Consider the following 14,137-nt stretch of genomic DNA (forward strand, 5'->3'; position numbering starts at 1 on the left):
ACAGTACCTTAGATTAAATAATAGGATATCACTATACAGCAAGCAGTGAATAACTTTAATATGTACAACAGATGCTAAATCTGAGTGTAACTTTGCTATTTTAGCTAGAATGCATATTGCTACCATAGTACATCTGTTCTTGCTATTGACAGCTGGTAGGAACAACTCAGGTTTAATTTCCTCTTTCTCTGGACTAGGTAATATTGTCCTAAATGCACTAATAACCTAAGAGAAATTACCTGCAATGGAGACTCACGTACTGTATTACATCTGATGTTTATAGTGTGAAACTTGTGAATATAAAGTATGCACGCTATTTAATAATTATGAATGTATTTGTATTTCATGGGGCTGTCATAATACTGAGGAATGATAGGAGATGTAAATACCATTAGGCAGGATGATTTTTTTACATATTAATGGTATTACATGCAAAGTATACATAGTTATACACTGATATTACAGTTAATCAATGCCTTATATGCATGTTATGACGGTTCAGTCATTTATTGCCTTATGTGCATACTAGGCCTTACTTGATCAACAAGTAGTAACTCAGTAAAATAAATGTGTTAAGGGTGACATTGTTTAGCTAGACAAATGGCGTTGCAGAATATGTCACATACGTATGCACATTGCACTATATGGCTGCTGCTTACATGAGTAGAACATATTAATACATGCATATCAAAGGGAGCAACACAATCATACAACTTAAAGAACCAAGTTACACAGCATTTCTAATTACATTTATTATAAAACCTCCTGGTAATACACTGTAGAAACTTTGCTTATACCACGTTTAAAGGCAAATCTTTTCCCGTACAGATTCTTTATGTGTGCAAGTACAATCTGACCAGTATATACTATATATGAATTTTCAACATGAGATGAATTGTGAAAGTTCTTTGCTTTTCCTTGCAGATATTGATGAGTGTCAGGAACTACCTGGAGCATGTCAGGGTGGAAACTGTGTTAACACCTTCGGAAGCTTCCAGTGTGAATGCCCAGCCGGTTACTATCTGAATGAGGAAACTCGTATATGTGAAGGTAAAAGGTCATCACTGTTTTATAACAAAATATTGTCCTTACAATATGACTTACAATAGGCCACAGTGTGAGCTGTTTGATTTAATTCCTTACAGTCGCAATAACTTTTCCCATTGTTTTATTTTAGAAAACTAAAAACACTACTTTTTGAAATACAAAATCTGTAGCTTGTAATTAATTTAGGATTAAATATTTTTTTTTGCATGCTAACAAAATAACTACTTTAAACTAATTCAAAAAAGCAACTCAGAAAGAAGCTCATATATGATACACAATTCTGTTACATGCAGTTATTTGCATGACATCTCCCTTCCTCTTATTACTATGTGATGTAAAGAATGACATCTTACTAAGTCATAACTAGTCAATCCGTGGCATATTACCATGTGATGTAAAGAATGACATCTTACTAAGTCATAACTAGCCAATCTGTGACATATTACTATGTGATTTAAAGAATGACATCTTATTACGTCATAATAAGCCAATCCGTGGCATATTACTATGTGTTGTAAAGAATGACATCTTATTAAGTCATAACTAGCCAATCCGTGGCATATCACTATGTGATGTAAAGAATGACATCTTGCTTAGTCATAACTAGTCAATCCATGGCATATCACTATGTGATGTAAAGAATGACATCTGCTACTTAGCTGCTGTTTACCAGTGTCCTCCTGTGAGTTTCAGAAAATATGTCAAGAGGAGCAGGCACTCCAAGCAGCCAAGATAACTTACTCTTGCAGGCAGGGTTGTAGCCAGAGAATATAATTTTGTAATCGTGTCCTGTTATTGTGGATTCCCATCCCATTTGTCAAAAAAAAAATGTAAATGTTTCCCCACTTTCCCTCTAAAACCGTTAAGTAGAACTTTTTTCAGTCTATGGAAATCTTATTGGAGGCATTAATGTAGACAGTTGTGAGCATAGTATGGCTTATAGCCTAAATAAGCAATGTTTTTTCTAATATATAGACAATTGTACTCTATAGAGTACAAACAGTATGCCTAGCTACACTGTTGCTTGCAGGTATGTTTTATACTGAAGCATATTCATAAGATGAGAGGTAGCCTCATTTGTGTGATACCTTATAAATGTACACTGCCACAGAAATGATTTATTAAATACTCCTTGATAACAGTCATAGTAGAGGGGGTGAGTCTGGTGGGAGTAGGTATATCACTGGCAGGAGACCATGTGCTTCACTCTTTGGACAGCATTAAGTGCAATCAGTACCCGCAGCAATCCTTCTTTTTTAAATAAAACAAATAGGTTTATATGAATGGGGGATGGGGAGAGATTGACAGCCAGACAGGGTACTTATCAAAATCTGCTTCTCAGAAAAGCAAAATATTTGCTCCATAAATGTTGGGGACATACGTTCACTATTATTCTGAAACAATCAGACATCACATGGAGTGGAGACAGACAATAACCAATAAAACACTGTAGATTACTGACAGAAGAGAGGAGTGGTAGGAAATAACTTGCCAAAGCTTTTTTTTTTAATTTGGAAAAGGAACATATTTTCTTTGCATGAGAGTAGCATGTGTTACATTCAGTAGCACGTGAGAGTAGCATGTGTTACATTCAGTAGCATGTGAGAGTATCATGTGTTACATTCAGTAGCACGTGAGAGTAGCATGTGTTACATTCAGTAGCACATGAGAGTAGCATGTGTTACATTCAGTAGCACGTGAGAGTAGCATGTGTTACATTCAGTAGCACGTGAGAGTAGCATGTGTTACATTCAGTAGCACGTGAGAGTAGCATGTGTTACATTCAGTAGCACATGAGAGTAGCATGTGTTACATTCAGTAGCACGTGAGAGTAGCATGTGTTACATTCAGTAGCGTGTGAGAGTAGCATGTGTTACATTCAGTAACATGTGAGAGTAGCATGTGTTACATTCAGTAGCACGTGAGAGTAGCATGTGTTACATTCAGTAGCACGTGAGAGTAGCATGTGTTACATTCAGTAGCACATGAGAGTAGCATGTGTTACATTCAGTAGCACGTGAGAGTAGCATGTGTTACATTCAGTAGCACATGAGAGTAGCATGTGTTACATTCAGTAGCACGTGAGAGAAGCATGTGTTACATTCAGTAGCACGTGAGAGTAGCATGTGTTACATTCAGTAGCACGTGAGAGTAGCATGTGTTACATTCAGTAGCACGTGAGAGTAGCATGTGTTACATTCAGTAGCACGTGAGAGTAGCATGTGTTACATTCAGTAGCACGTGAGAGTAGCATGTGTTACATTCAGTAGCACGTGAGAGTAGCATGTGTTACATTCAGTAGCGTGTGAGAGTAGCATGTGTTGCATTCAGTAGCACGTGAGAGTAGCATGTGTTACATTCAGTAGCATGTGAGAGTATCATGTGTTACATTCAGTAACATGTGAGAGTAGCATGTGTTACATTCAGTAGCACGTGAGAGTAGCATGTGTTATATTCAGTAGCACATGAGAGTAGCATGTGTTACATTCAGTAGCACTGTTGTTCGCTTGTAAAGCCATCATTTATAACACTTGACAGACTATGTTTGTTAGGAAAACAATGTACGTGTGTGTGTGTGTGTGTGTGTGTGTGTGTGTGTGTGTGTGTGTGTGTGTGTGTGTGTGTGTGTGTGTGTGTGTGTGTGTGTCTGTGTATGTCTCTGTGTGTGTGTGCACTCACATATGTGTGTGTATGTGGTGTGTGTGTGTGTGTGTGTTTGTGTCTGTGTGTCTATGTCTCTGTGTATGTGCACTAACATGTGTGTGTGTATATGTCTCTGTGTGTGTGCACTCACATGTGTGTTGTCTGTTTGTATCTGTGTTTGTCTGTGTGTGTGTGTGTTTGTGTGTGTGCAGTTGCACATGAATCTGCGTGTGTGTGTGTGTGTGTGTGTGTGTGTGTGTGTGTGTGCATGTGCATCTGATTATGAAAGAAATATGAAGGCCCACATATTATTGTAACAACCATATATTAATGTGTATTGACTGATAAGACCATAACATGGAATAGTAACACATCAAATGCTGCTTTTAGTGTGACATCAATGTATTTCCTCTGTCCCACATAATGCTGTAGCAGCCATAGTTTACTGTGAAGTATCTTATTAGACCAGTAGGTCCAAAGATTAATCAATAAAAGGATTTCTACAGTGAGGGGAACATTACATTTGCTGTATGTAAATGGAACAGTTGTTCAACATCATACTCCCACAATGATGCGGTACTGTGGATTGCCTGAAGTACCTGCCAGTTGGGAAACTTTACATCTGGGTAGTATTTGGGCTGGGGGTCCCTACTTTTTTAAAAGATCGTATAGAGACATACATCACAGGTGTCTGCAATCAGAAAGTGGTTATTCTGAGGAAGAAAGTGATGGTCTGTATGTTGTTTGAGTGTGTATGGGTGTGGGTGAGCACAATGATCACAGCTTTTATTTATAGACAATTTATATGACTTCATAACATTTAAAGGAGGTACACCTTTCCATAAGGAACATATTCTAGGGGGTCAGTCTGTGTGCAAAATGTGTCAAAATATTCATTTCACAAATAAAATTATTTAACACATTTTGGCTTTTGAAATCATTCTTTATTATTAAATGTCTGAAACATGCCAACTCCAAAGGTCATTAGATTAATTTATCATCTAATATACATCCTTCTTACCAAGAAGTGTGTGTTTTGCATTCAAAAATTTAAGATTCAACTTTTCCACTGCTTTTGCACCTAACAGAACAAACTAGTTTAAATTGAATATTCAAATATGTTATCCACAAATAGAATTTCCAACCTGCTTGAAAGTTATAATCTGAACTAATCAGAGCACAAGTAGAGCTCTGTGGCCAGTAAATATGCTAGCCTTCCAAGGAGCATTCTCTTCACTCATTATTGCTGAGCATAGGACTCGTGGAATGGATGGAAATGCCATACATGAGCAAAATATGGCTGCAGTGATACATATATATATATGTTTGGAAGAATCCTTTTAACAGCAAAAATAATGCTTGAATTTACCCATCTTGCTTTTCACAAGTCATGAGTTATCTGTCCATCTTTTGATTTTCATAAGTCATGGGTTATCTGTCCATCTTTTGCTTTTCACAAGTCATGGGTTATCTGTTGCTTGGACCAGTGCATTCCTCACACCATTCTGATGTAGGTACTGAGGGCACTCTTATATATCCCATGTCACTGCTTTCTTTCTTCAGTTTTTTCATCATTTTGAGTAGCCCAGGTTTCTCAGCTCTTCTGCAGAAAGCACAGCAATACAGGGGCTCAGTGAATAGCTTTATCTTTGGAGCTTGTTATGCAAACATTTTTTTCCATTCCACAAAAATCATAATTTATTGACAACTAAAGACAAGACAAGACATTATGTACCCCTCCCCCAGATTAGTAGTTATGTTTGTGTCTGTGGTAGGCAGACAGCAGAACCATGTACAGTGTCTGTTCTGTCTGGGAGTGTGATAACAGCACTGTATTTAACAAAGTGACTAGGCTGAGAAATGTTAAAACCGTAGCTTCATCCACAACAGAAAAGATACTTACATTTTGAGGTGAAATGTCGAAAAGCAGAAACTGAAGGCGAGGAAGGGAAGACTGGAAGAGAAGGCTGAGATTAGGAGAGTTTCCAGAAGGAAGAAGTTCTGGAGGGAAGATCTTCTTCAAAGGTTATTCCTAAAACAGGAATCAGAAGGCAGCCCAAGCAGTGTACAAAGAGCCACCCGCCAAGGTCAGTGCTGCTGTCTTTTAGACTGAAACAACATTGGCACTTGTACCTTCACCAGCCATGCTTTCCATTGTTCTAGAAGTCATGGCAAATCCTGAGGCAGAAATGATCATTTTCGACAAGGAATGTCCATAGTCCTTGAGGTTGCTGATACTAAACTGTTAGATATATAAAAGCTGAAATATCAGCATCTATCCTTAAACTCTATGAAGTGCCAAAGGGAGCGTCTGCATTAACTTCAAATCAACCAACCCAATGTCAGGGACCTACACTTTGCAGCCAAAGACTAAACAATACCAATCTTACTTAAAGAACCTTTGATGACACCTTTGAGGGTCCATTCATTTATGCAAATAGGTAAATGACCCTTCCTTATTCTTGGGGGTAGGGGTGAAGGGCAATTTATTTAACCAACCCTTATTCCCTACTTCATGTCAATTTTGACCAAGGATACATGCATTCTTCCAGTGAACTCTCTCCAAGAAAAGATAATTAGCAACATGAGAAAATACTTCAGTTCAGAAATGCCCTTATATTCCTCTGAAAGGCTCTATTGCTGAATGCAGAATTTACTAGAAACCCTGGGCATGATACTGCCTCTTTTCAGTACTTTTGAAGATTCAGTAAAAACTGAGATGACAGGCTTCTATACACAAATCTGCGGCTGCAGTCCATATGTTTCTTAATATTTTAAAGGCAGGCCCTAAAAATATATCCTTCTCCTTCTCCTCAATGTTTAGAAAAGATTTCCAAGTATCTTCTCTTCCGTTTGACAAGACTCCAGTTTGATGAACAGATTCACAAAAAATGTGTACACTTCTACCTCCTTAACCATAACATCTTTAAAACATTTAGGCATTATGGTTTATTACCGAAGGTCGGAACTACAAAATAAATGGAGAAAAATGCCTAAAACTCAAACACGAACCAAATAAAAAACCCACTTGGGCACCGTAAAAAAGGATGATCCAGAGGAACTCAAATTACACCAACAGAAACCACTCAGCATAAGTCAAAACACATAAACGCATTAACTGTATTCACCGCGTTTTTGTCCTATGCAAAAATGACTTTACCAAACCAAATCTCATACCTTAAATACCATAGCCGTTGACCTACATCCACTCACAATATTACATCAATTAATTACATAACAATGCAAAACAAAATTCTTGTTATAAAAAAAGTTTTATCAATACAAAAAAACTACACTCTGAAATCAATATAATACTTAAAAAGTGCCAATTTCATTTAATAAATATCTTTAATTGTAGAACTATTGTAAAAACCTAGTAAACCTTTTATAGGTATTCATTTCCCTGCCATTTGGGTTACTTTATTGGAACCTGCTGTTAATTCTGAATGTACAGGCTCCCTCTAGTGATACATCCCATAACCCATGTATATAAGATCCTTTATAGTGTCGTTAAAATTATAAACTCATTTAAAATTGCCTTCAAAACCATGATATATTGAACAGAAAGAACCAAAACCATTTTGTCCAAAGGGATTTAGCTAAGCAAAAGATTGCTATACAAATAAGTCAATACTATAATTTGGCCACTCTCATTTTAAGTAATGGTACTAAGGAAATGTTATCATTCAGGTCAGGGTAATATTGGCTTCTAGTGTGACTTCCCATAATAGTTCTTTATATTCTATACTGGTTTCCCAAGGCCCGCTTCTGACATCCTTTATGACTTCTTCAAGTACAAAAATAAAAACGTTCCCTTCTTACATTCTTTTGTATGCTTATATAATGCATTATTGTTATTTTTTGTGGTGATATAATAATAATGTTCATATATTCTTTTCTTTAGCATTCTTTCTGTCTTTCCTATGTAAAAGGCTTCACAGATATCACATAGGGCTAAATAGACTATGCCTTTTGTATTGCACTTAGAATGTGTCTTTCCTTCTATTTTCCTCTGCCTATGCTTAGTATATATTGTTTCTCTGTTAATAACATATGAGCATTGTGTGCATACCCCGAATTTAAATGTTCTCTTCCTTTTCCCTCCATTTTCTCTCCATATTTACATGCTAACATATCTTTTAAATTTTTACCTTTTCTAAATATTATTTTTAAAGGTTTTTTGACAGTTCTCTGAGGTCTGTCAAACCTATGAATCTTTCCCATTTCTTTTCTACCACCTTTTTTAATCATTATTGCATCTCCATTATATTCTGTAATAAAGTCCTTGTTGTTTTTGTGCTTGGAAACTTCTTGTCCATCTTCTTCTTCTTTTTCTATCAAATCTAGTCCCAAAATTGGTTTAAATCTTTCATTCCTCCCTTGAACAACTTCTTTTTGTTACCTTTTGTATTAATTCTAAGGGGTAACCCCTTTCTATAAACAATTTTGTTAAAAAAAAAATCACATTCTATCTGAAAGTATGTATTGGCCCTTTAAAATGCTTCTCTTTTGAAAGAATGGGTGTGTACTTGTAAAGTACAAATAGGTGTTTAAAAAAATGTCTTTCCTGTATATTTTGAATTTAAAGCCTCTATCAATCTTTTCTATGCAAACATCCAAATAATTAAATTTATCATAGGATATATTATAAGTAAAGTTTTAAAAAAAAATCAATGGATTCTTCAAGATGTTTCATAAAATCCCTTAATTTGCCCTCTGTATCAATCAAAAGACAGACATATGTTGTCTAGATACCTTTTGTATGGCATCCAGCTTAATTTAAATTTAGAAACAAGAATAAATTTCTCTTCCCAGGTTTTTAACACAATGTTGGCATTTGGGGATGCATGGGGCACCCATCGCTATGCCTTTTAATTGTTTAAAGAACTCTCCATGATAATAAATAAAGTTTTTTTTAATACTAAATCAATTAACTCCAAACTTACTCTAAAATTGTTTTGTTTCAATGTGTTTTCTTTAATAAGAACTTCTTCAAACTATTCTAACCCTTCATCATGGGGAATACATGAAAATAAATAAATTATGTCTATAGTAACAAAAATAATAATATTTTTATAAATCTCGTGTCACACTCTTTAAAAAAATCCCATGAATCTTTTAAAATCTGGTTTTCATTCTACCATAGTTTTTTTTTAATAAATGGTTCAAATGTTTGGCTATAGGGGTTGTTTTCAAACCCTCTGAGGACACTTTGGGTCTTAAGGGTGGGTCTGTTTCATCCTTGTTCCAATTATAGTGGATATTTCTGGTCTTTCATTATTCAAATAATAGTATATGTTTTGAACAATGGACCCCCCTAATAAATCATTTAATGTTAGATAAATGTTTCTATAAGAAATATTTATTTCATTTATTGAGACTCTTAAATATTTATTGGTGTTACCCAAAATGTCCATCTTCTTCCCTTCATATATAATGGCATCCAATTACAAGTGGCGTCCCACAGGGCTCAGTTCTGGGACCTCTCTTGTTCGGTATATACTTCTCTGAGGTTCAGGCTAACATGGGGGGGGGGGTTATGGCTGACAAAGTTCGCAGATGATTGCAAACTGGGGGCCATAATCGAATCTCCAGCTGACACAAGCATCCTCCAAAAGGGTCTCACAGAGACGGATGCTTGGTGCCAGAACCACAGCCTCAAGCTAAATGCTAAAAAGTGCATAGTCATCCCCTTTGGGAAAAACAAGGTGCCCACAGATTACCACATAGGTGGTAATCCATTAAGTACGGAAGAAGTAATTAGAGATTTGGGGACCAACGTAGATAGTAATCTCTCCTTTGATAATCACATTGCCAAAGTGGTTAGAAAGACCTTCTATATAGCCCACCTTATCACAAAAGGGTTCACATCTAGATCAAGAGAGGTCATTGTGCCCCTCTACTCATCACTCATCAGGCCCATAATTGAATACAATGCCCCTTTTGGGATGTACCTTACCGGACACCTGCAGCAACTGGAGAGACCCCAAAAGTACCTCACCAAGAGGATCATGGGCTACAAACAGATGTCCTATGCAGCTCGACTAAAGAAACTCCAGCTCTACTCAGTTGCTTACCGCCTACTCAGAGGCGATCTATGCCTGACGTACAAAGCCGTGTCAAACCCAGAATTAATGGACATGCTCCACCTCAAAAAATCCAAGTCCCTTAGAGCTACATGCTCCAGGGACCTAAACCTCAGCACAAAAATAAATAGGACATGCTGGAGGGACAGATTCATTTCCCAGAGGCTCCCCTCACTCTGGAATAGAATCCCAATTCATGTTAGACATAGCCCCTCGCTGACCCTCTTCAAGCGAAATTTGGCGCGTGGATAGCAAATCGCAAATTCACCCCTGGGATCTCTCCTGTGTCCCTGCTAGACAGAGGCACAGTAAACTAATCTTAAAAGGGTACCTTCTGTGACCTACTTTACAGAGGCACAGTAGGCTAATCTAATAGGGAGGCGGAAGCCAAATACACTCTGGCTAGGCTTATTAATGCCCTAGGGCAGATAGCCTAGTATCTACCTATGAACCTATAACTGCCGCTCCACCTTTATCTGGTCTCATAACCCTTATGGACTTATTTGTCATAATGTCTTTATGTATTCTCCTTTTGCCTTTATTTAAATTATATTTTCTTTTGCCATAGGGAACTGTCTTTCTAAGTTCTGTTTTGACAAGTGCTTCAAAATTTTTAAGTTGTGGATGCAATGGGGGATTGTATGTACTTTTCCTTCTTATAACATCCCTGTTGTTTGACTGGGGATTATGGGAAAAAAGTAAATCTAAATTAAGCTTCCGTACAAATGTAGTCACATTTCTTTTGTGGGACATACATAAACCCTTTGGACAATAAACTAAAATGCTCCTTGGTTAGCTCTAGATTGCTATAATTAAATATATTAAAATGATTACAAGTGTATTTGTATCTATCATTTAAAATTGTGTCATTCAATAATGTAGGTCCTGTAGTGAGAGGTCCCCTTTGTCCTCTTCCTGTTCCCCTCTGATTGTAATAATGCTGATTGTCCACATATTGATTTTTGTTTTTCAGTCTTTCTGATCTTTGAAGGGGTGGGTATTCTAAAGGGTCATTTAATCACAATTCCTCACCAGTAAAATTAATTCCATAATTTCCACTTCTTAGTTCATCCCCTTCTCCATGTCTTCCCAAATATTCACGTGTTTCTGAAACTATGCGTGTTTTTATATTTTTTTTAGGTATAAGATAACTTCTTCTTTCCCTGTATTCATTGACATCTCTTTCTATTTTTTTTTTTTTTTTGTTAATTAAATTGTCACACTTCTCATCTATCTTATTCTTAAACTAAAATATTTCTCCCTTTCTTCTCTAATGGTAAATATCATAGCCTTCATAATGTTATCATTAATCTCTTCTATCTGTTTATGTATAATATTTTTTTGTTAATTGTTTTGTTTAATAATGGCCCCTAAAACTTCCAGGCTACAACAGTTAAAAATATGTACTAATTCCCGATAATATTTTATGCCCTCTTCCACATTATTTGGAAATTTACACAGTCTTAGGCCCTTGGGAACAATGTTGCAATTAATACATTTCTTCAGATAGGCCTTTTCTATCTCTTGGGCCGTGTATTTATACAACAGTTCCGCTAACCTTTTAATGCTTTCATCCTAAGTCTCATTAGATTGAGCATAGGTTGCCTTACTGTTTTTAGCGTTAAATGAATAACGTTTGCATAACCAGTCACTCAAATTCATATGCTGATTACCATTAATTAAACAGTCACCTTGATTTTGTCCCATTTGTGTTCGGGTTCCTTCATTTTTACTGATAGCAAGCATCAAGTCATCCGCTTTATTCATTAAATTCCTTGGGGTACACTGAAAGTCCAAATCTAGCAAATGTGTATTAGAATGGGCACATTAGAATGACTACCACTTGACTCATGGATATTGTCGTTCCTTTTGGACCTGCCATTAAAATCTCCAGGTCGAGCTTTTCTTGCCATTTCTTGGTTTACAAGCTCAGAAATGCTAGAGGCAATGCCCATCATTGACTGGCTGATAGGTGTAAGGAGGTCAACCAGCTGGTTAAGCTCGCCAATCAGTTTCCTTGTTTCCCTGATGTTGTCATTTCTGGTATTATCAGCTGTAGAAACACTTTGGTCTCCTTCTAAACCTCCAAATAAAACTCAGACCACAAAATAAATGGAGGAAAATGCCCAAAACTCAAACACGAACCAAATAAAAAAAAAAAAAAAAACACTTGGTCACCGTAAAGAAAGATGATCCAGAGGAACTCAAATTACACCAAAGCCGTTTATTAAATACAAACAGCTCAGTATAAGTCAAAACACATAAATCCATTAACTGTATTCATTGCATTTTCATCCTATACAAAATGACTTCAGCAGATGCTTTACTAAACCAAATCTCATACCTTAAATACAATATCCATTGACCTACATCCAATCATAATATTACATCAATTAATTACATAAATACACTATCCATTGACTTAGATCCAATCACAATATTACATAAGTTAACATAACAATGCAAAACAAAATTCTTGTTATAAAACAGTTTTATCCATACAAAAAAACTACACTCCGAAACAAATAATAGTACTTAAAAACCTTGCCAATTCCCTTTAATAAATAACTTTAATTGTAAAACTATTGTAAAAACCTAGTAAACCTTTTATAGGTATTAATTTCCCTGCCACTTGGGTTATCCTATTGGAACCTTCTTATTATGCTGAATGGTTTGTGTTCAGTAATCAGCGTTGGTGTAATTTGAGTTCCTCTATATCATCCTTTTTTATGGTGCCCAATTGGGTTTTTTATTTCTTACCAAAGTTGTCTTTTCAGACATTTGAATAAAACAATACCAAACATGTCAGATTCAAAAGGTAAAGATAAGTTATATGAATTCACTAACACAGCAAAAAGTTTATATTTATGAAGGAAAAGCCAATACCAAAGGGCACTGCCTGACAAAGTTTGCAGATGACTTCAAGCTAGGAGCAGTCACTGAATCTCCAAATGACTTAGCCATCCTGCAGGAAGGTTTGCCCAAAATAAATAACTTGTGCCAAAATCATAGACTGAAACGAAATGCCAAAAAATGCATTAGTGTATCCTTTTGGAATTCATCTACTCCGGGGAGCTATCAGATTGACAATATTCCCCTAATTGTCAACCCAGTTGTTTTGGATTTAGAAACTGTGGGCAGTGACCTAACTTTTCTACCCAAATGCCAAAAAATGCATTAGTGTATCCTATGGGAAGTCATCTACCCCCAGAGAAATACCACATTGACAATGCACTTCCAAGAGTCGACCCAGTTGTATGGGACATGGGAAGTTATGTGGATAGTGACTTAACTTTTGACCAACATGTGTCCATTGTTTTAAGAATGTCTTCTGGTATTGCACAACTTATAAACAAAGGGATTGTGTCCAGATCTAGGGATGTCATTGTCTCCCTTCACCCAGCCCTCATTAGGCCAGTCATTGAGTATAATGCTGCTTTTGGCATCTATCTGTCCAGACACATGCAACATATAGAATGTCCACAGAGATATCTTGCTGAAAGGATACAAGACCTAAACAGCATGTCCTACATTGACCAATTCAAAGGCCTGTCACTGTGCTCGGTATCATACGGACTCCTAAGAGATGACCTGTGTCTGGCATACAAGGCATCCTCTGACCCAATACTGATAGATTTACTGCACATCAGCAAGTCAAATGGCATCATAAATGCTCAGTCTAGGGATCTAAATCTCTTCCACAGCATCAACAGAAGAGTTTGGAGGGACAGAGGATATTGCTACTGTGTAACAGACTGTCCATCAAGATAAGACAAAGTCCATCCCTGTTCATATTCAAGTGCAACTTAGATCTATGGATAGGAAACAGAAAATTTACCTCAGGACTGCCCCCCTGTACTGTTACTGGAGAGAGGCAGCTCCTAAATGCTTTATCCCATACATGGGGGGGGGGGGTCCCCTCAAGTTATCTATGGTATGATCCCATGTATTCTCATTAGGGATAATATATAATTACTGCCCAAGGGATGGGTAAGGTTAATCTGTAATCAAATGGGGTTGGTTATTTCAAGCAAAAAAGGGAAACTGGCTAGGCTTAAAATGGCCTGCAAGGTAGCTAGCCCAGCACTTATCCGTGAACCTATACTTTAAAAAACATGTATGATTTAGTTGATGATATACTCAGGTCTGCTTATTAAGGACTTTTGATCAAGAGGCCCACTGTGGCCTGAGAAGTTTCCTATACACATAAACCCAGATTTTTGGATGTTCTGGTCTCAGGGGATCTGTTCTCTTGGCTTTCAGTATCAAATATTTTTAGAGTTTCAAATAATAATGGCAAAATATCAGAGGTTTTCTATGACACCTAACGTTCCCTCACTTTTTAAAGACATTGTCCTGTG

General features: G+C 36.7%; 1 protein-coding gene across 1 annotated transcript in view; it reads left to right on the plus strand.

Annotated features, from left to right (window-relative positions):
* The window catches only part of LOC122817578 (fibrillin-2-like), an 824,173-nt gene that overhangs the window by 657,850 nt on the left and 152,186 nt on the right, over window positions 1-14,137 (plus strand). Inside the window, exon 39 of the mRNA XM_044090614.1 lies at window positions 925-1,050. Within this exon, the coding sequence (XP_043946549.1) occupies window positions 925-1,050 (126 nt within the window). The remainder of the gene's footprint in view (window positions 1-924; window positions 1,051-14,137) is intronic.

Source organism: Protopterus annectens, chromosome 13.part0, assembly GCF_019279795.1.
Source record: "Protopterus annectens isolate FY-2018-M chromosome 13.part0, PAN1.0, whole genome shotgun sequence".
Taxonomy (NCBI): domain Eukaryota; kingdom Metazoa; phylum Chordata; order Ceratodontiformes; family Protopteridae; genus Protopterus; species Protopterus annectens.